The 21,029-nt window shown below is 41.2% G+C and overlaps 1 protein-coding gene across 9 annotated transcripts in view; it reads left to right on the plus strand.

Annotated features, from left to right (window-relative positions):
- Window positions 1-21,029, plus strand: part of LOC140726875 (microtubule-associated tumor suppressor candidate 2-like) — a 442,790-nt gene that overhangs the window by 392,893 nt on the left and 28,868 nt on the right. For all 9 annotated transcript variants that reach the window (XM_073043825.1, XM_073043824.1, XM_073043822.1 and 6 more), the window contains one exon: window positions 2,778-2,844. In XM_073043825.1, the coding sequence (XP_072899926.1) occupies window positions 2,778-2,844 (67 nt within the window). The remainder of the gene's footprint in view (window positions 1-2,777; window positions 2,845-21,029) is intronic.

Consider the following 21,029-nt stretch of genomic DNA (forward strand, 5'->3'; position numbering starts at 1 on the left):
AAATCACTGGGCTAATTCCTGGGTTGAGAAAGTTGTCCTATCATGAACTGTTAAAGAAGTTAAATCTATACTTTTATGAGTTTAGAAGAGAAATTGAATCATTTATGATCCTAAGGGAGCCTGATAAGGCAGATATTGAGATGTTTCCAATATTGGGAGAGTCCAAAACCAGGGAATGTTGTTACAGGATAATGAGACAGCCACTAGAAACTAAATGTATAGACACTCTTTTTATCTCTCCATCTGTGCCTGGGTTGAGTGTTGAGTTAGCAACTCGACCTTGTTAAAAATAACCCGGAGAGGGATGGGCTGCACCAGGTTTCAGATGCCCAAACACGCAGTACAATGAGCAGTCACAAAGAGGTCGTTGCAAACAGCTTGCCATGACGGTACCCAGGGTGCGCACACACACACTTTTTATGGGGGGGGGGGGTGATTTCTATGGAATTCTTATCTTGGAGAGAGTTGTGGAGAACAGATTACTGAAGAATTTAATATGGAATTATACTTACAAAAGATTAGGAAACAGAGGATTATAGGGAACTGGTGCAGGAGTTAAGTGCTAAGGCAGATCAACCTACAGAACAAAAGGACTGTTTTGTGAGGCCATGTGGCCTAGGTAGAGTCGATGGCCTACGCCTGCTCCTATTTTGTTGTGCTCCAGTGTTTAATTGTTCACAGCATTCTTAATAGCTTTTAATGCCAGCTAATTAGATATGGGCCCAGATTCTCAAAATTAATCTTTAAAAATGTAGCAGGTGTCTCCTAAATTTGCCTCCTGTCAAATGCTATCAGGGCATTACGAGATCGGGCCCTCAGGTGTATATTAACTGAGGCCTCACCATGTCTCACTGCCCATCCCCTAGGAGTAGAGAGTCACATGTTCAGCTCTTCACATCTGGTGACAGCGGATGCCTTGAATGCTTCTCCATTCTGCCTATTCCTGATTTCCTCTTCCATTGTGCTGTAGCTTTGAAGTTAATTCTGGTTATCATGATGAATGTTTCTTTCAGTTCGACTTAGCTGGAGATGAACAAAAATAAAGTATGAATGTGTTGGACCTGAAGAAATAGATCAGCAACTGTAAAAGGAAAAGACAGCCTCACATGTTAGTAAGAGGTTAATTATAAGACAAGGATTCTCTGAGACATGAACCTGTATTTTCATTTCTCTGATACTGATGTACTCTGCTTTATATTTCCACTACTTTCTTTTTTATAACCCTAAAAAGGACACTAAGTGAGAGAACAGAACTGAATTGATTTACTTACTCTGCAGCCCGGCTTTATTTCTTATTTACAATCTAAATAGAGATATCTAGAGCCTATCTGTGTTTGAATTATTGCAATCCCACCCATTACCACAATAAAGCTAGTGGCTGCACAACAGAATGTGACTTTAAAATGAGATCTCTTTTCAACAGCCAGATAGCAGCCTCAATCTGCAAGCAGGAGTGTGGATTTATGCCTCTGTTATGATGGCAATGAATCATTCCATGATGTAATTAATCATTTTTACACTTCAGTGGATTTTCTTCATTTTTTTGTATGTTACATTAACACATTACAGTACCATAATGTAGTCAGCTTTAAGAATGATGGAATCAGCATCATACCCATAGTGTGAGTATTGATCAGCCTCATTCTGACGCAGCTTATACCGGCACAGTAACTTCCCCTTCAGCAGGATGTTGATAATCTGCCTGTATCCTCCTCACACTTTCTGTGTTTCTGGAAATATTAAGAAGAATAAGGTAGTTCTTAGTGTCACATACAGGTAGGGGTAGCTGTTGCCAGTGTGCAGCATTTACTAAAAAATCATTGCAGCAAAGGACCTGTGAGAAGATCGTTTGAATGAAGCAGGCTTGTGTATCACCAAGCCTGCTAGGATGGGCCATTGCTGTTGCAAATTATATTACTGCTTTGGCTGTCTGGACAAGAGGGTAATTCAACTTCTATTCTTGCTTTCTGTGCAACTGTCACAGGGTGGCGATTAAAGTCCTGTGTTTCTTTAGTTAGAATTTTTTAGGAACTGCTGTTATGATTTTCAAAGAGCTTAATGGTAAGAAAATGTATTTATTTTCTATTGGCCCTGTAATTTAACACGATTGTTTTGTAAATGTTAAAGATAGAGGAGATATCACAAAGATACAGGCGAGTTCACAACTCTGACCATGGTAATAACTTAAAATAGCCATTTTCTGTCTTAAAGAGATGACGTTACAATGAGGGGTGACCCCAATTCTTTTTTGTTCATTCACAGTTTTTAGTCCATGTGTTAGAAATGTTATACTGCCACAGATGTTTTTGATTGGAATGAGAGGGGGAAGTAAGTGAGGTAGCTTTTTAATACCTCTTGAAGTTAGTTTCTCATGCTCACGTTCCTGGCTTTCCATGGTAACACACAGCATTTTTGTGTATTTATTAACCTCTTGCAGTCATTTAGATGTTTCACAGTACTGCAAAATTTTGCATGCATATTTTTCAGAAAAGATGCATTCAAACACTATAAACAATGACGCCTTTCCCTTACTTTGAAAATTAAGTCACCAAAACCTTTGTAGCTAATGCATTAAATAAAATCATCAAGAAATCATATTTATAATTAGTTCCATGTCTAACTAAGAATAGAATGCAAAGGATGAACACGCATCCCTGCTAGCCTGTGGATGCTTGCCTGTTATAGAAGGTACCATGTTTTCACTGAGCAGACTGGATTAAATTGATCTCTTGTGGCATTGCCTTACTGTTTTTACTTTTTATTATTCCTATTTGCAGAGTGAAAGTGCCCTTATCAAAGAGAAAGAACTCTCCATTGAGCTTGCTCATATCAGGGATGAAGTAGGTAAGCTGAACATTGAATTAGTGTTACTGCCTGTCTTCTGACTGGTTATTTTATATGGAGAAATCCTACAAAAGTGAACTTACAGAAACAGTTTTAAATGCTTGGGAACAGTTTTGGTTCCAGTGACTGTAAGGACTAATAATTTCTCCAGCTATCGATTCCTGTTCTTGTTTTCATATATTCTTAGAACTTGTTGATATGATGATAAAACGACATCTAGGTTCTGTAATAACTGAGTGTCGTTAGTCAAGTGCATTCTCTCCTATTATAGTTTCTAAGAGTAGTAGCAGTGCGATCACTCAAGTCGAGTATGATGTTCTCCTAAGCGGTTGTCTATTTGTGGGTCCTCAGATGGCTGTAGAGTCCGATCTGAGATCCACATATTTTGGTGCACAAGTAAGTGGTAGCTGTGGTTCTTAAGGATAATTAACATTGTGTCATAAGTAGATACTGTCTTGTTCCAATTCCTTCATCTTATTACTACCATCAGAAAGGAGGTACAGACCCCGGGAAAAAAAGGTTCAAAGGTTCATTTAATTGTCAAAGTATGCGTGGACAATGCACCTCTGATATCCGTCTTCTCCAGATAGCCATGAAATACAGAAAAGAGAAAAGACATCACCCCCCCCCCCACACACACACAAAATGGAAAAAGAAACAAAACTCACAAACCCCAAATCCCCTCCCCCACACAAAAACTAACAGATCGCCCACATGGAAAATGGTGGCTGGGACATTGAACCCTGAGCCCCCAGCAACCTCCCTCACAAAAAAGGCAGCAATAAAAACATCAAATCCTCATAACTCTCCCTCATAACTTATCCTCATAAAAAGCAGCAATAATAACATGAAACCCCCAACCTCCTCCCTCACAGAAAAGAACAGTGACAATCGCATCAAACCCCCAACCCCCTCTCTCGCTCACAAAAACTAACAGATCATCAACACAGAGACACCAACAAGAACATCAGACCCCAAATCCCCAACCCCTCCTTTGCACAAAAATATATGGTCCACTCGGAACCCCAGACTGCCAATTGGCAACAAGGAGAAAACTCCAAAAACTGAAGGAAGCTGCACATTCAACATTTTAGGGACAGCTTCTTCCCCACCACTGTTACATTTTTGAATGGTTCATGGATTTATGAACACTACCTCACTACTTCACTCTCTTTTTGCACTATTTTCTTTTGAAAATTTCTTTTTGCAACTTAACATAATTTTTTTATGTATCGGACTGTATGGCTGCAACAAAACGGCCAATTTCATGATGACAATGAATTAAAGAACTATTTCGGCACATCTGAAAGTTATGTACCTAAAATTTCCTTGCAGCAAGGGATCAAAAACACTTAGATAAATTAATAATTATTTATCTATGTGGTTTGGTGGAAAATAGCAGTCAAAGCTTTACTAACAAAGATTAAGAATTGGTTATTGTATCAAGTTCATTCAACCGTACATGATTACCTATGAATACAGCCAAACGAAACAGCGATACTCAAGGGCCAAGGTGAGAAGCACATTACCAACAGTCATACATGCAACAACACACAAATAACATATATAAGATGGCAGTAAAATACAGTCACAAAAAAAATACTGTACTGTCCAAGTCCCTGACTCCATGACTGTTGCAGCAGTCTGGAGTAGAACACAATACAGTTTATCTTCTGTGGAGTGAACACTGGGGGACAGCATCGATTCCGGTATAGACAGCATGACACACCACTTCCAGCACTCCGGTGGAGTGCCCAACTCCGATGCCTCCCCCTGGGCAGCTGTAAACGGGCAACACGGTGGCTTAAGCCTAGTCAGCACTACAACCGAGGCCACACAGCTCCCGCCATCCAACCCCACCTTTAGTCAATAAACCAATAAATTCAGCTTGCAGCATTACACACCACCAATGTCCAACAGGGTCTTGTGATCACAAGATAAGTCGCTAAGACGATCACTCACCGTTAGACCGCATGCCTCCTTCACTCACCGATGTCTCTCTGTCACAGACAGTGTCATAGTCTACACCAAGTCCCACTTCTTCAGTTTCTTCGCCAACAAGCAACTCGCTGATGGGGTAGACCTGCTCTACTTTAAGTTCTTAATGTCTTAAAGTACATTTTAAAAAGACAGTAACACCTTTGGTTGACCCCATAGAAGCTGGTGCATTCAAGCGTGCTACCATCTATGATCAAGTTTAATTTGGGACCTATACAAAGTAACTTAAAAACATGATGAATCACTTAATTCCATAATATTTACTCACTGAGCTTTAACATTTTTGTTTCAGTGTACAGTGGCATGGCCACTAAATATAACACCATATCAGGGAGGAGGGAGAAAGTCAATCAATTGATATGGATCAGAGTTAACAGCTGCAGATTAGGCTACAGTAATCATGTTCTCTCCTCTCAGATGGTGGAAATTGCAGTCCTTGGCAATATCTCTGACAATAATATGCAAAGATAAAAATGTCTTCACATAATCAGTTTACATAATCTTGAATGTCGTTTAATTTGATTTCTATACAAATGCTGCATGGTGGCACATGTAACCATTATAAACTTGTCTTGGTTCTAAACACCATGGAAGTTATTATAGAACAGAGTCATAGAGTTGTACAGCACTGAAGCAGGTCCTTCTACCCAACTTGTCCATGCCAACTAAGCTGCCTACCTGAGCTAGACCTACTAGTAGACACAAGAGATTCTGCAGATGCTGGAAATCCAGAGTAACACACACAAAATGCTGGAGGAACTCAGCAGGTCAGATAGCATCTATGGAAATGGATAAGCAGTCAACATTTCTGACCAAGACCCTTCGTCGATGCTCATCATTAGCCGAGAATCCTGATGAAGGGTCCCGGCACAAAACATCAACTCTATTTCTTACCATAGATGCTGCCTGACCTGCTGAGTTCCTCCAGCGTATTGTGTGTGTTACTGACATGGCATTGCCTGTGTTCAGCTCATACCCCTCTAATTACTCTAAACATGACAAGTACGGTCCAGTCCATCACTGGTGAAGCCATCCCCAAAATTGAGACATCTACACGGAACGCAGTCACAGGAAAGCTGCATCCGTCATCAAGGATCTCCACCACTCAGGCCATGCTCTCTTCTCGTTGCTGCCATCAGGAAGAAGTTATAGGAGCCTCAGGACCCACACCACCAGGTTCAGAATAGTTATTACCCCTCAACCATCAGGGTCTTGAATCAGTGGGGATAACTTCACTCCACTTCACTCACCCCATCACCAAACCCATGGGCTCACTTTCAACGACACTTCATCCTATAGTCTGGATATTTATTGCTTATTTATTTATCTTTTTTTTTGTATTTGCACAGTTGGTTGTCTTTTGCACATTGGTTATTTGGCTGAACTACTGGTTGTGGTCTTCCATTGATTCGATTGTGTTTCTTGGATTTACTGTGTATGCCCACAGGAAAATGAATCTCAGGGTTGTATATGGTGACATATATGTACTTTGATAATAAATTTACTTTGAATTTTGAAACTTTTCCTCTCTATGTACCTATTCAAATGTCTTCCAAATGTTGTAATTGGACTTACCTCTACCACTTCCTCTGGCAATTACCCACCACCCACTATATGAAAAATATTACTCTAAAGTCCCTTTTCTCTCACAAAACTATGTCCTCTGGTTTTAGCCTCCATGACCCTGGGGAAATCACTGGATATTCACCTTATCTATGCCCCTTATGATTTTATATACCCCTGTAAGGTCAGTCTTATACACTTCCTGGAATAAGCCCTAACCTACATATTCACATTATTACTCAAGCCCTTCAGTTTCAGTAATATCCTTGTAAATCTTTACTGCAGCCTAATCACAGCTGGACAACCAGAAATGCACACAGTACTCCAAGCCTGCTCTCACCAGTATCCTGTACAGTTGTAAGATAACACCCCAATCATTACTCAATGCCCCGTCCAATAAAGGGAAATGTGCCAAATGCTTTCTTCACTCTCCCATCACCACTGTCAAGGAGCAATGTACTTGTACCCCTCAGTCTCCGTGTTGTTCAATGACCCTGCCACTTAGTGTATAAGTCCTGCCCTGTTTTTATTTTATTTTGCATTTGTCTGAGTTAAATTCCATCTGGCATTGTTTGACCCACTTTCCCAGATCCTGTTATAATCTCAAATAACCTTCTTCACTGTCCTCTGAATAAACAATTTTGGTGTCATCCACACAAAATCAGTATATTTTCATTCTAAATCATTGATTTAGATGACAAGCAATGATGGACCCAGCATCAGCCCATGATTTCCAATCTGTAAAACAACCCTCCACTACCACCCTCTGACTCCTGCCAACAAGTCAATTTTGTATCCAGTTGGTTAGCTCACCCTAGATCCCATATGCTCTAGCCTTCTAGGTAAGTCTACCATTCAGGACCTTGTTAAGCACCTTGCATACACACAGTGTGTGATGCTCTGATCTTGCCTATTCTCTTCAAAAAAAATTCAATCAATGTCCTGGGACACTATTTCCCACATAATACTGCCCACTATTCCCCAATGCTGACTATCCTTAATCGGTCCTTGCTTTTTTGGTATTAACCTCACTGCCCTGCAGCTTCCTGGTTTATCCGTGCAACTCTCCTTAAATAAAGGCCCAACATTAGCTACCCTGTGGTCTTCTAACAATGATGCAATTATCTCTGTCAGGACCCCAAGTGATTTCTTCCCTGCCTTCCCAAAATGTTCTAGAACTCATGGGAAAAGATAGTTAGGGAAGAAAATAACCAAAGATTTATATATATTTTGTGAAACCTTCTATAGCTACTTAGGGAGAAGGTGAAAAAAGTCAATCATTTAACAAATATCACACAACAAATGCTCAAGGAGCTCAGCAGGCCAGACAGCATCTATGGAAAAGAGTAAACAGTCAACATTTTGGGCTGAGACCCTTCATTAGGATTTGCTGAAGGGTTTTGGCCCGAAATACTGACTTTTTACACTTTTCCAGAGATGCTGCCTGGCCTACTGAGTTCCTCCAGCATTTTGTGTATGTTGCTTGGACTTCCAGCAGATTTTCTTTTGTTTGAACTGAAAGAGTATGAGCTGTTGTAGTGAAATTGATTTCTGCCTGTGAACTTAAATTCAGCCAGCACCTCGAGAGGGAAGGGCATTTTGGCTGCTGATGACAGTTGATTTTTTTTCAGTGGGCTGCAATCAATGCAAGAGTTCATTTGTTGGTGATGCAGTGTGAGGTATATGAGGGGCTCAGTTGCTTTCAGGACTTTTTGGTGGGTTGCAATCATTATCTGTAAGGTGTTTGGCAGCAGCCAATAAAAAGAAGTGAGGTATAGCAGAGTAGCCATTGTTGGAGTGGACAGTGTTAGAGTGGTGAGGCTCGGGCAAGCACAGACAGAGGTTCTAGTAAATTAGTACATACTGTAGCCAGGGCACTGAGAATGGGTCCAGAGTTAGTGGTATGTTTTTGTGTGAGATGTGGGGATTTTGGGAGACTTCCAGTCACCCTGATAAGTATACCTGCACAAAGTATACCAAGCTGCAGCTCCTTACAGAACGTGTTAAGGAACTAGAGCTCAGCTGGATGACCTTCAACACATATAAGAAAATGAGAAGGTGATAGATAGGAGCTACAGGAAGGTAGTTACCCCTAAGTTGCAGGAAACAGGTACCTTGGTGACTTTCGGGAGAGGGAAAGGGAATAGCCGTCTCATTTTCTTGTATGTGTTGAAGGTCTCTAAGGTGCTGCAGCTTGGTGCACTTTGCACAGATATAGTTCTGCAGGGTGCCTCTGTGGCTGTTCCCCTCAATAATGTTCACCGCCCTGGATACTGTTGGGGAGGGGGGGGTCGGAAACGGGAAGCTGCAGTGACTTGATCTCTGTAACAGAGTCTGACCCTGTGGCTCAGAAGGCAAGGGGTTCTGTAGTGATTACAGTAGTGATAGGGAATTCTGTAGAAGAGCAAACAGCGGATTCTGTGGACGTGAAAGAGACGCCCGGATAGTATGTTGCCTCCCAGATGCCAGAGTGAGGAATGTCTCGGATCAGGTCTACATCATTCTTATGGCGAAGCGTGAACAGTCAGAAGTCATGGTACATATTGGTACCGACGACAGGTAGGTAAAGGGAGGAAGTCCTGAAGAGAGAATATGGGGAGCTAGGTAGAAATCTAAAAAGCAGGACCTCTGGATTTCTGCCTGTGCCACACACAAGTGAGGGTAAGATTAGGATGATTTAGCAGATGAATGCATGGCTGAACAATTGCTGTGGGGTGCAGGGAGAGGAGGTTTCAAATTTCAGGATCATTGGGATCTTTTCTGGGGAAGGTGTGACCTGTACAAAAAGGACCTGTACACCTGAACCCAAGAGGGACTAATATTTTTGCGGGCAGGTTTGCCAGAGCTGATGGAGTGACAGGGCTGAGGTTGGGGCAGTCGGTATACAAACAAGTGCAGTGTATAGTGAAACTGAAGAAGTTTAGGCAGATGATGGGGCAAGATTGCAGTCAGTGGGATGAGTTAAAATGTAACAGGGGGCCAAAATTGAAGAGTGATGAATACAGGACAGGGTGTGTTATATTTGAATGTACAAAGTAAACAGAATAAGGTAGATGATCTTGTAGTGCAGTTAGAGATTGGCAGGCATGTTGTTGAGGGTATCACTGAGTTGTGGCTGAAGGAAGAACATAGTTGGGAGATTAACATCCAAGGATACATATTGTATTGAAAGGCCAGTCAGGTAGGCGGGGTGGGGGGGGGGGGGGGAGGGGGGTGTGGCTCTGTTGGTAAAAAATGAAATCAGATCCTTAGGAAGAAGTGATGTAGGATAAGAAGACATAGAGTCCTTGTTGGTGGAGTTAAGAAACTCAAGGGTAAAAAGACCCTGATGTGTGCTATTTACAAGCCTTTGAACAGTAACTAGGATGAGGGCTAAAAATTACAATGGAAGATAGAAAAATCATGTAAAAATGACAATGTTGAGATAGTCATGGGGGATTTCAATATGCAGGTAGATTGGGAAAATCCGGCTGATGCTGGATCCCAAGAGAGGGAATTTGTAGGATGCCTAAGAGATAAATTTTTAGAGCAGCTTGTGGTCGAGCCTCTAGGGAAAATGCAGTTCTAGATTGGGTGTTATGTAGTGGCCAGCAATATCACAACCGAAGAGAGTGTTGATGACAGGGTCTTAGCTACCAGGATACAGCTGCGATGAAAGATAAAATTCTGTAGCTACACTGAAGTTTTTAAGATAAGACTAGTACTCTGATCACATCATCCAAGCCTAAGCCCTCACTCACTGTTTTCCGTGTTTCTATTCACTTTCCTACTGTCCACTGCATCCACAACTCGGCAGGTATTCACCTCCTATCACGTGTCTGAGCTTCTTGTTGTTTGCACATCTACAACAGAAGCTTCACCATAAACCACACCCTCCACTCAATACTGAGGCTACTTGACCACGTTTAGCACATTTTCTGAGCATCTTAGCTGGACAGGAATCTTTACTTTCCTAAGATCCTGCACAACATGAGTTAAGAGTTGGTGATTATTGAAAGCTGAATCATCTTTAGATCTTGTCCTTTGTGGAAAAGCTTATTGACAATGGGGCGAGCTGAGGCCATGATAAGAAGCATTGCTGGAAAAGGAATATTTTGAATATCTTCATGGAATTTTTTCAGTATTCATTATACGGGGATTCCCTGGGGGTAACAAATGACCTGACGTACAGAAACGAACTTTCCACAAAGTCTCTGATACTTTTTAAAAGCATTTTTCAAGCTACTGTTACGAACCCCGTAACTGGGTCACTTACCAGCAAAGATAGAGAGGTCCGTTGAAGTCTGATGGTACTATTTTTAACAGTATTTATTAGTAAAAATACACAAATATAATATCAATGCAAATATACAGATAATATACGTCGTCAATACTAAATCTAAAAATGCGGGTATAATAATAATCAATAAGAAATAAGCTCTATCGTTGTCTAGGGGATAATGTATTGTCCGATGGAAATATAAAGTTCACTCAGTTCATGCAGGCTGCAGCCTTTGGGGACCGCTGGGTTGCAATGGTTGGAGAGAGAGAGAGCTTTGGGAGAAAAACTTGCCGGCTTTCCTTTTATGATTTTGATCTGTCAGGAGTCCCATTGGTGCGGCCGTTCACTTGTGGCCTCTCCTTTACCTAAGCCGTTCTTCCATGATGAGCCCACCACCCTGGCAAGGGAGGACGCACACAAGCCCTCACCAGCGTTTGCTATGAAACGCTGTCACTGGATTTCCAGCGTTTCTCCTGGTGCATCTAAAGGGGTTGTTCCCCAGACCCTCTTTTATCCTTACTCACGGGGTCTCAGATGTCAATCAGGTTGGGATGATGCAATCCCTCAACCAGCCCACTCTGGTCGTCCCCTGAGGGGCTTCAATGAATAGTACAGTACTCAATACACAATTCCGTCTCCAAGAGACAATGGCCATTATCAGTGGTTTTGTTTCGCTGAGGCCAGGACACATTCCAAACCTTGTGTATTCTGCGTGTCTCTCTCTCATTTCCTGGGTCCCAGACCCGAATTAATAGTGATCTTGCGATTCTCAAAAAGGAGGGGGGGCGACTTTGTACCCTTCGGCCCCTCAGAGTTGCTGCACATTCATAACACCCCCTTTCTTCTAAGATTTTTACCACAGGTAAAAATTAATTATTACAGAGTCTTACAGGATTTTCAGAAGCTAACACAATACAAAAGAGTTTTTTTTCACTACAGAGTAATACAGTTATACATTCAATTCAGCATCTAAACAGCGATTACATTGTCACTTCCTTTAATATCTTAACATCTTGTACCTTAATAAATTCTTGTAGCATCAGACTCCAATTTAATAACCACCTATTTTTACTCCTTTTCTTCAGCAAATGAAAACTAAAGAGTTGTGATCTTAGCTTGCGTGTATATTACAAAAGTTCATGCAAATACTAATCTTTATGTTACTTTCAAACTTAACAGTCAATCTTCCATGGGGTTGTCTTTATTATTCACATGCTTTGTTGAAATCCCTTAAAACCGGATCCTGTTATTTAAAGTGGCATCCCGTCAACCCTCGCCCCGTTTCCAGTTAACTCCCACGTGGTTAGCTTGTGCATCAGTGTGGAATAGGCTTTCACATGCTCCTTTCATAGGAGTTATTTTATCAACAATGTGTTCCAAACTTAGACCATTTTCCGAATTTCCACACAATTCTTTAATTTTAAGCAAGTCGTTAATTTTATCTTCAGGACCCTTCATGCTATTAGTTTTCAATTTAAGATTCAATTGGGATCTTTGTCCAAACAGCATTTCAAATTCTGCCTCTTCACAGCACACTCTTGAATAACAATAGCGTGTGGGGCACCTTTACATTCCAAATCAACCTGTAATTGATTCGCAGGCACCCTGTTACCAAGCCTTTGTCTCTGCAGCCTGGTTGCTGCTTCTGACACCAATCCAGACTTTAAATTTTCTTCATTCAATTTAGGAACTACACTTTTCCCTTTTCCTTCAATAATAAGATTCACATCACCACCTTTTATCTCCTCACTAACTTTTAACACACCTTCGAACACAAACAACTGGGAATTCTCACTTCCCACTAGTACCAAGGTTAACCCTTTCTTCACTGAACCAGGTCCATCTGACCCACAAGGACTGCATTCCTTTTCAACTGAATCAAATACCTCAGACTTTTCCTGAGCTCCATTACTAGGTTCAGTACCACGTGCATCCACATCTTGAACACACTCAAACTGGACATCTGCCTCTTCCAGGCTTTCAATACCCATACCCTTTTCAAATTCTAAGTTCCCCTGATCCTCCCAGTTACTCTCTGGGCAACTCCCTTCCGGAGTAAACTCAACCCCGCGGGCTGAAACAACCTCATCTGCCAACCCAGCAGACTTCTTCAAGGTAATGGCATCCTTTTCATCTAGGACTGCCCTCATTTCATTATCGGGAACACCTTTAGAATTTTCAACTTCTTCAAACAGTTCTGCCAAACCAGACAGATCATCCATGTCCAACCCTGGACCTTCTAACAGCCTTGTCTGTTTCTCATCTTTACTCCGTGCCTCTATAAATTTCCTCCTGGCTAAGGGAAGGTCTACCTCCTCTCCCTTACTCTCTTTCACTTTCCTATTCTCCGTTTTACCACCCTCTAACTCCTCTTGGTACAGGGTCGGTAAAAATGTCTCTGCCAAATCGATACTGGCCTGATTTAAACTGGCCTCTTTCTCAGCTGCCTTTCTCGACATGCTGCGAGTGGTCGCGCATGCAGGATAGATCTTGGAATCTAGGGGCGGGTCCTCAACACTTACAGGCTGGCTCGTCAGCTCCATGGCCGACCAAACGTCACCACCAGCTAAATCGTTACCCAGAAGGATGTCTACGTCAGTTCTCGGGAATTCTGATCGCACCCCTATTTCAACTGGTCCAGATACCAGCTCACAATTTATAATGATCCTATGCAAAGGTACCGCTTCTGTCCCTTTTCCTATGCCTCTCAAAGCTACCTCTCCAGTCTTGCGACCAAAATCTAGTACCTTACTGCGAATCAATGACTGCTCAGCTCCAGATCCGCACTGGAACTGGTGTTTCTCCCTCTTTCACAGACATGGTTCCTTCTGCAATAAGTTTCTCAGGCCCCTCTCGTATTCTGTCTACCTGGGGCTTTCTCGTCGATTTACTGATCACCACAATACATCCTGTAGGGACTGCTGCTCTCCCTTTTCCTATCTCCTTCCTCGGAGCAAGGCACTTAGATGCAATATGACCCACCTTTCCACAATTAAAACAGGTCAAGCCAGGACCTCTCCTGCCATCTTGCCTTTCCTCCTCCTTAGTTTTACCGCTAGCTCCCGGCGGGATCTCTGCCTCAGCCGGCGGACTTTCTCTACCGTTCCCACAGTCTCTCTGGTAACTTTTATTCGAGGAAAACTTTGTCTTGTGGGTTAGGGCATATTCATCTGCGAACCTAGCAAATTCGGATATGGACTTATTCGGCTTCTCGTTCAAGTACATCTGGATATCATCCAAAACACAACCTTTAAATTTCTCAATCAGAATTAACTCCCTGAGATGCCAAAAATCTTCTTCCACCATTTCTGCTACACACCAGTGATCCAAGATCACACCCTTCTCATAGGCAAACTCTGCATACGTCTGATTCCACCCTTTCTTTAAATTTCTGAACTTTTGTCTATATGCTTCAGGTACCAATTCATAGGTCCGAAGAATGGCCTCCTTTACTTTCTCATAATTCTCAAACTCCTCCTCCTCCATGGACAATGCCGCATATGCCCGTTGTGCCTTCCCTTTTAACACACTTTGTAACAACGCCACCCACTGATCTTTGGGCCACTTCTGACTCACTGCCACCTTTGCAAAATGCAAGAAATAACTATCAACATCCGTCTCCTCGAACGGAGGTACTAACCCAAACTCCCTACTAACATTAAATCTCTCCTCTTGGTCTGGCCCTTGAGCTCTTCGCTCTTGCCTGAACTTCTCCATGTCCAAGTCATGTTGCCTCTGTTTCTCCTTCTCCTCATACTCCCTCTCCTTCTCGGCTCTCTCCTTCTCTTTTTCAGCTGCTTCCAGCTGTTTTAACTTAATTTCATGCTCCCTCTTCACCTCTAACTCCTTTAGCTGGAGCTCATGCTCCCTTTGCTTTTCAGCTCTTTCTTTTTCCTTTTTGGCTGCTTCCAACTGCTTTAACTTAATTTCATGTTCCAACCTTAATTTCTCCAACTCTAACTGAGCCGTCCCACTAGCTGGTACCTTTTCAGGGATATTTTCCAATACCTCAGCCGAAAACACATTCTTCACAATATAATACTGAGTTATGGCCTTCCGCACCTCCCGCTTTTTCATTGACAACCTCACCTCTGCGAGGTTTAGTCCTTTCGCAATATTTATCAAGTCCGACTTTGTGGCAGCCTCTAGCGCCTCCAGAGTCGTGTTTTCTATAAATTCGTCAACGTCCATCTTTGCTGGTTTCCCGTCTGGCTACCCGAACAACCAGATTCAAGTTTAGACTTAAAAGCCCGATTTACTGGCCCTCCAATTTGGTATCAAATCTCGAGACGAGGCCCCACGTTGTTACGAACCCCGTAACTGGGTCACTTACCAGCAAAGATAGAGAGGTCCGTTGAAGTCTGATGATACTATTTTTAACAGTATTTATTAGTAAAAATACACAAATAATATCAATGCAAATATACAGATAATATACGTCGTCAATACTAAATCTAAAAGTGCGGGTATAATAATAATCAATAAGAAATAAGCTCTATCGTTGTCTAGGGGATAATGTATTGTCCAATGGAAATATAAAGTTCACTCAGTTCATGCAGGCTGCAGCCTTTGGGGACCGCTGGGTTGCAATGGTTGGAGAGAGAGAGAGCTTTGGGAGAAAAACTTGCCGGCTTTCCTTTTATGATTTTGATCCATCAGAAGTCCCGTTGGTGTGGCCGTTCACTTGTGGCCTCTCCTTTACCTAAGCCGTTCTTCCGTGATGAGCCCACCACCCTGGCAAGGGAGGACGCACACAAGCCCTCACCGGCGTTCGCTATAAAACGCTGTCACTGGATTTCCAGCGTTTCTCCTGGTGCGTCTAAAGGGGTTGTTCCCCAGACCCTCTTTTATCCTTACTCACGGGATCTCAGATGTCAATCAGGTTGGGATGATGCAATCCCTCAACCAGCCCACTCTGGTCGTCCCCTGAGGGGCTTCAATGAATAGTACAGTACTCAATACACAATTCCGTCTCCAAGAGACAATGGCCGTTATCAGTGGTTTTGTTTCGCTGAGGCCAGGACACATTCCAAACCTTGTGTATTCTGCGTGTCTCTCTCTCATTTCCTGGGTCCCAGACCCGAATTAATAGCGATCTTGCGATTCTCAAAAAGGAGGGGGCGAATTCTCAGAGTTGCTGCACATTCATAACACTACCAATTACAATAGTAAAATGTTTCATGGTATTCATTAATAACTTGATACAATATATTAGTTTAATTGTGGGTGGTGTTGGTGTGATTATTCAATGCAATGAAGAATTATAGTAAGTGAATGTAGAGTGATTTGACATAATTATATAATTGAAAGATTCTGATCTATGGAGAACTTGGCTTACAAAAGGTTCTCTGAGAATCAGAACCCTTACGTAATCTGGGACTGCCAGTACTGTTCCCTTTTAGTTCTGTCTCACCTTGCATCCCCTGCATGACTAACCAGTTTCCTTTCCCAGCCACTAATCTCTTTCCTATTCCCTTCACCCTAACCCTTATCAACCTCTCTCAATCCACTTCCTCAAAATGTAGATTTTTCATAGTTTTTACTCTATTTGACAGTCTCATAACTCTCCTGAATAAATGTCCTACAATTCTTAACTACTTATAATATAATGCTTTTTTTAAAAAAAATAAGGAGCTATTTTAATAAAAATAAGTTGGTTTCATTTTTCAGGTACTTTTAAATGTGCTCAGTGGTTGTTTTACAGTAATATTGTGGCATCAAATATTATGCAGTTGTGATTATTATTTTGTTTTTAATGATGGTTACAAACTGTAAAGTATAAAGCTGAGAAGAGTACATTTGTTAAATGATGTATCCGTCTTACACTGTAATTAGGAATGTACTTGTATGCTATACTGAGCCTCAGAAGACTCCATGACTAGTTCATCTTCTACAAGTATTTTAGTTTTGGTCTGCCACTATCAAACACCATCACTGTATTTAGTCCAGACATGACTGGAAGTAATTTTCAACTTTGTGGAAGTGGGGAAAATAAAATAAACAGATTATAAAAGAGAGTTGGTGCAGAACATAAAGAGTAGGTGACAATGCCAGTTTTAAAATTTACATCCATGGTTTCAAGTCCCTTCTTGCTTTGTTCTCCCTATTTCTGTTACCACCTCTAGCCTTTTACATAGGATCAAAGACCCAATGTTGCTCAAGTCTGTCACCATAACTCAAACACAACTCTGGGGAATAAAGTTATGTAAATCTAAATTGCCAAGTGAGAAACTGACAGGATCACTTTGGTTAAACCTAGACTCAGAGTACTACAGTACCAACACAGAAGCAGTCCCTTTGACTCAACTTGTCCTACTGGGCTAGTCTTCTACTTAATCCCATCTACTTACACCTGCACTATCGTCCTTCATACCTCTCTGATCCATGTACTGATCCAAGCTTCTCTTAAATATTACTATTGAACTCACATCTACCACTTCCACTGGCAGCTCATTCCACCCTTGCACCATGCTCTGTGTGAAGATCCCCCATTAGATTCCCCTTAAATATTTCACCTTTCACCCTAAACCAATTGCCTCTAGTCTAGTCTCACCCAATCTGAGGGGGAAAAACCTGCCAGAATTGACTCAATGTACACCCCTCATAATTTTGGATACCTCTGTAAGATCTTTCCTCATTCTCCAGTGTTCCAGTGACCAAAGACCTATCTATCCTATTTAAATTTTCCCTATAACTCAGGTCCTCAAGGTCCAGAAACATTCTAGTAAATATTCTCTGCACTCTTTCAAGATTATTGAAACTATTTCTACTCAACTAGGTAGTTGTATCACAACAGTAGTAAAGGGCAACTTTTTATCTAAACTTCCATCAGCCTTTGTAGTCTTACTGATTATTGATACAAAGGGAAAAAGGGGTATTGGATGCAGAGTGAAAAGATTATAGGTTGCTAAAGTTGATGTATGGCTGGAGGAGATGGTAAAGATTGGGTAGAGTGAGTCTGTGGCAACTGCTGGAGGATGTGGATTTGAGATTTGCTCTGTTGGAGGACAGGAAGTTGCATAAAATGGGAATGCTGGAGGTATCTAAGCTGAATATGAACAAGGATGCAAGGAAGATTTACCGGCAAAGGCTGAGATTGGGGTGAATGCCGGTGCATACAAGAGCGGCCTTGGCGACGTACAGTAGGTAACTGGACTTTGAAGCTTATCTCTGAGTTGAGGAGATGCCAAATTTTCCATGGTATGGTTTTCAGGGAGACACAACGAAACAGTGAAAAGAAGTGGAGTCTATAGCTGGTAACAATTGTATCTTTGCTTACTTTTGATGTTGTTTCAAGGTTCTGGTACATGTCTAAAAGCCCTGTGGGGGTAGAAGTAGATTTTTTTGAGCGTTCATCTCATTGTATTAACATATTCTTTCATGTGTTTCCAGCTAGTTAAGTTCAAAATGTATGAAGACAATATACCTGACTCATTTTCATTTCCAATTTGAAAAAAAAGCATTGCACATACAATAATTAATGAAATGTGCTTTGGCTAGTCAGCAATAATCTAAAGAAAGTGCCTTTTTGGCAAGACAAAGTAGTTCCTCACCGGATTTCACACTGTAGGCTGTGAGAAACTGCAGAGACGGGGATGGAGCGTGACTAGACATAGCCCTGGAAGTCAACAGCATGATTCTGCACTTCTGAATCAAGTACCTCATCAGAAAAAAATGGTGAAAAGATTCACACATTCACCTGATCCTGATATTGAATTATTATGTAATTCCTCCGGTCTGCTGTTATAAACCCACTTTCTATCCTTCTCATACCAACTCACTTTTCATATACAGCCATTGCTTGTCAATCCTTCTCCAGATTTGTTTTGAACAAAACATTTGTAAGGTTCCATGAGGAAACAGTTACACTCAGTGGCTACTTCATTAGGTGCACCTGTACACCTGTTTGTTAATGCAAATATCTAATTAGCCAATCATGTGGCAGGGACTCAATGCATAAAGCATGCAGACATGGTCAAGAGGTTCAATTGATGCTCAGAATGGGAAAGAAATGTAATCTAAATGACTTTGTGGAATGATTGTTGGTGCCAGGTGGGGTGGTTTGAGTATCTCAGAAACTGCTATTTTCCTGGGGGTTTTTACACACAACAGTCTCTAGATAGATCGATGCATGGATGCTTAGGGTACTCAAAATAATGTTGTAGGAGTTGAAGGACACAGCTACCTCACTGTGATTCACCAAGAAAGAGAAGTTCCAGCCAGCTATACATTTCAGAGAGAGAATCTGGATAGAATAGAGAACTGGGTCGAGAGCTGCAGGTAGATTGAGAACATCCAGTGAGAATAGTTTACAAAAGTTAACAGCAAAAATATTTTAAAAACAATGAAATGGAAATTAAAATAAATTAGCTAAAATATTTTCCAATAATTTTTAAAGCATTTTTAAAATGAAGAAAAAAATTAACTTATTTTACCTTTCCCATCTAAGGATGGGACACTGTAGATACACAGGTTCTTGCAAGTGCAAAGCTATAAAGCCAAATATGAGATGTATCTGGCCCCTCAGTTCAAGGTGACTTGGACTGGTGCCAAGGCTCACTGGGGAGTCGGGGATGGAGATACAGTATGGTCCTGATCTCCACATCACAGTGCACAGGCAGGCAGTATGGTCCTGATCTCCACATCACAGTGAACAGGCAGGCAGTATGGTCCTGATCTCCACATCACAGTGAACAGGCAGGCAGTATGGTCCTGATCTCCACATTGCAGTGAACAGGCAGGTAGTATGGTCCTGATCTCCACATCACAGTGCACAGGCAGGAAAGGCAGGAGTAGGCTGTGGTTATCAGTGGTATGTGAATACAAGATGCATTTAATTCTATCTATTTGTAACATATAATAATTATTATAATACATTATCATACTGATAGTTTATGTGAAATGGCCTATAATTAAGTTAGTCTATAAGCTGTTCCTAAAACATTAGAAATTAGGTACAGGTTTTATAGATGACCTCCTTCGATCTCCCATCCTTCCTAAATGTTATAATCAATGGAAAATAAACTCTGGATTCTCAGATGTACATTTCCACAAAATCTTTTAAACCATAAGAATCAACCAAATTGCACATCAGTTTTGATTTGAGATGAAGATGCGTGCCAAAGAACCTACAGAAAGTAATGAGCTTTTGATCATAGTTAATAAATCTCAAGCTACATTTAGAAAGGTGCAATTATTTCTAATTTTAAGAAATCGAACTCAACAAGCTACTTAAGAATCCTTGAAGAAGACATTAGACAACTGCAGATGTGCGGTTAGTCATTAATGCAGCATTAATAAACTTATCTTCAAAAAGCAAGAGATGACCATGCCTTCGGCGTACTTTATAACTTTTAAATTTGTGGTCTTGGAATATGATGGAAACTGGACGTTGCAATGCATTTGTACAGCATATTAACTGCTTGTTCAGCTTTCTCATGCAGCCACTAAATCATTTATGTTAAACAAATATGTGCTAATGAAGGTTTTCAGTAAACAACAATCAAACTGGCTGAATTAGTCAATGCTGAGAAACCTCTATTTTAGTAACCAGGCCCGTCACAAACTGAAAGTACTGTAATGGAAAATTTTAATGTTCGGGAAGCTGGATGCAAGATCGATGACTTAATATAAAATGCAAAAGACACTACTTCTGATGCAGCAAAGAAAGCACTGATTAATGTCTGATTTTTTTTTAATGCTGCAAAACAAATAGTAAGAGCAGTATGAAAATATCGTAAGCCCAGAAAAAAATAATAATGAGTCAAAAGGGAATGAGAAAATGTTGCTACATTAGTTGAAAAGGAATATGTCCCAAACTAACAGATCAGAAAAGTTAGCAAATTAATCAATATATCAACAGTACAAAATAATACTCCTGATTAAGAGAAGTGAAGATGCATTAAAGTGTTGAATTTGATAAAATGATCAAGTGAAGCAGATAAGAAGGAAGATGAGTGTTGTTCCTCAAACTTGTTTCATGCCTCATTGTGACCATGTAGGCAGAAAGATGAAAATGGGAATGGGACAGTGAACTGAAATGGCAGGCAGCTGGAATCTCAAGGCTGCTTAAATAGGGGACTGAATGTAGGTGTAATGCAAAGCAGTCAGCCAATTGCATTACAATTCTCTGATGTAGAGGAAATCACACTGTGAACAACAAATGCAGGGCACCAAGTCTGGAAAAACCACAAGTCAATTACTGCTTTACCTGAATAGATCTTTGGGGTCTCTGTAGGGTAGGGAAAGAGGAGGTAATGTAATAAGTGTTGTATCTTCTGCAATTATGTAGGGGAGTTCCAACAGACAGGCAGTGAACGAGCTAGGGTTACAGACAAAATGATGGGCTAAGGGAGTTGTGAAG

Source organism: Hemitrygon akajei, chromosome 4 (genome assembly GCF_048418815.1).
Source record: "Hemitrygon akajei chromosome 4, sHemAka1.3, whole genome shotgun sequence".
NCBI classification, from domain to species: domain Eukaryota; kingdom Metazoa; phylum Chordata; class Chondrichthyes; order Myliobatiformes; family Dasyatidae; genus Hemitrygon; species Hemitrygon akajei.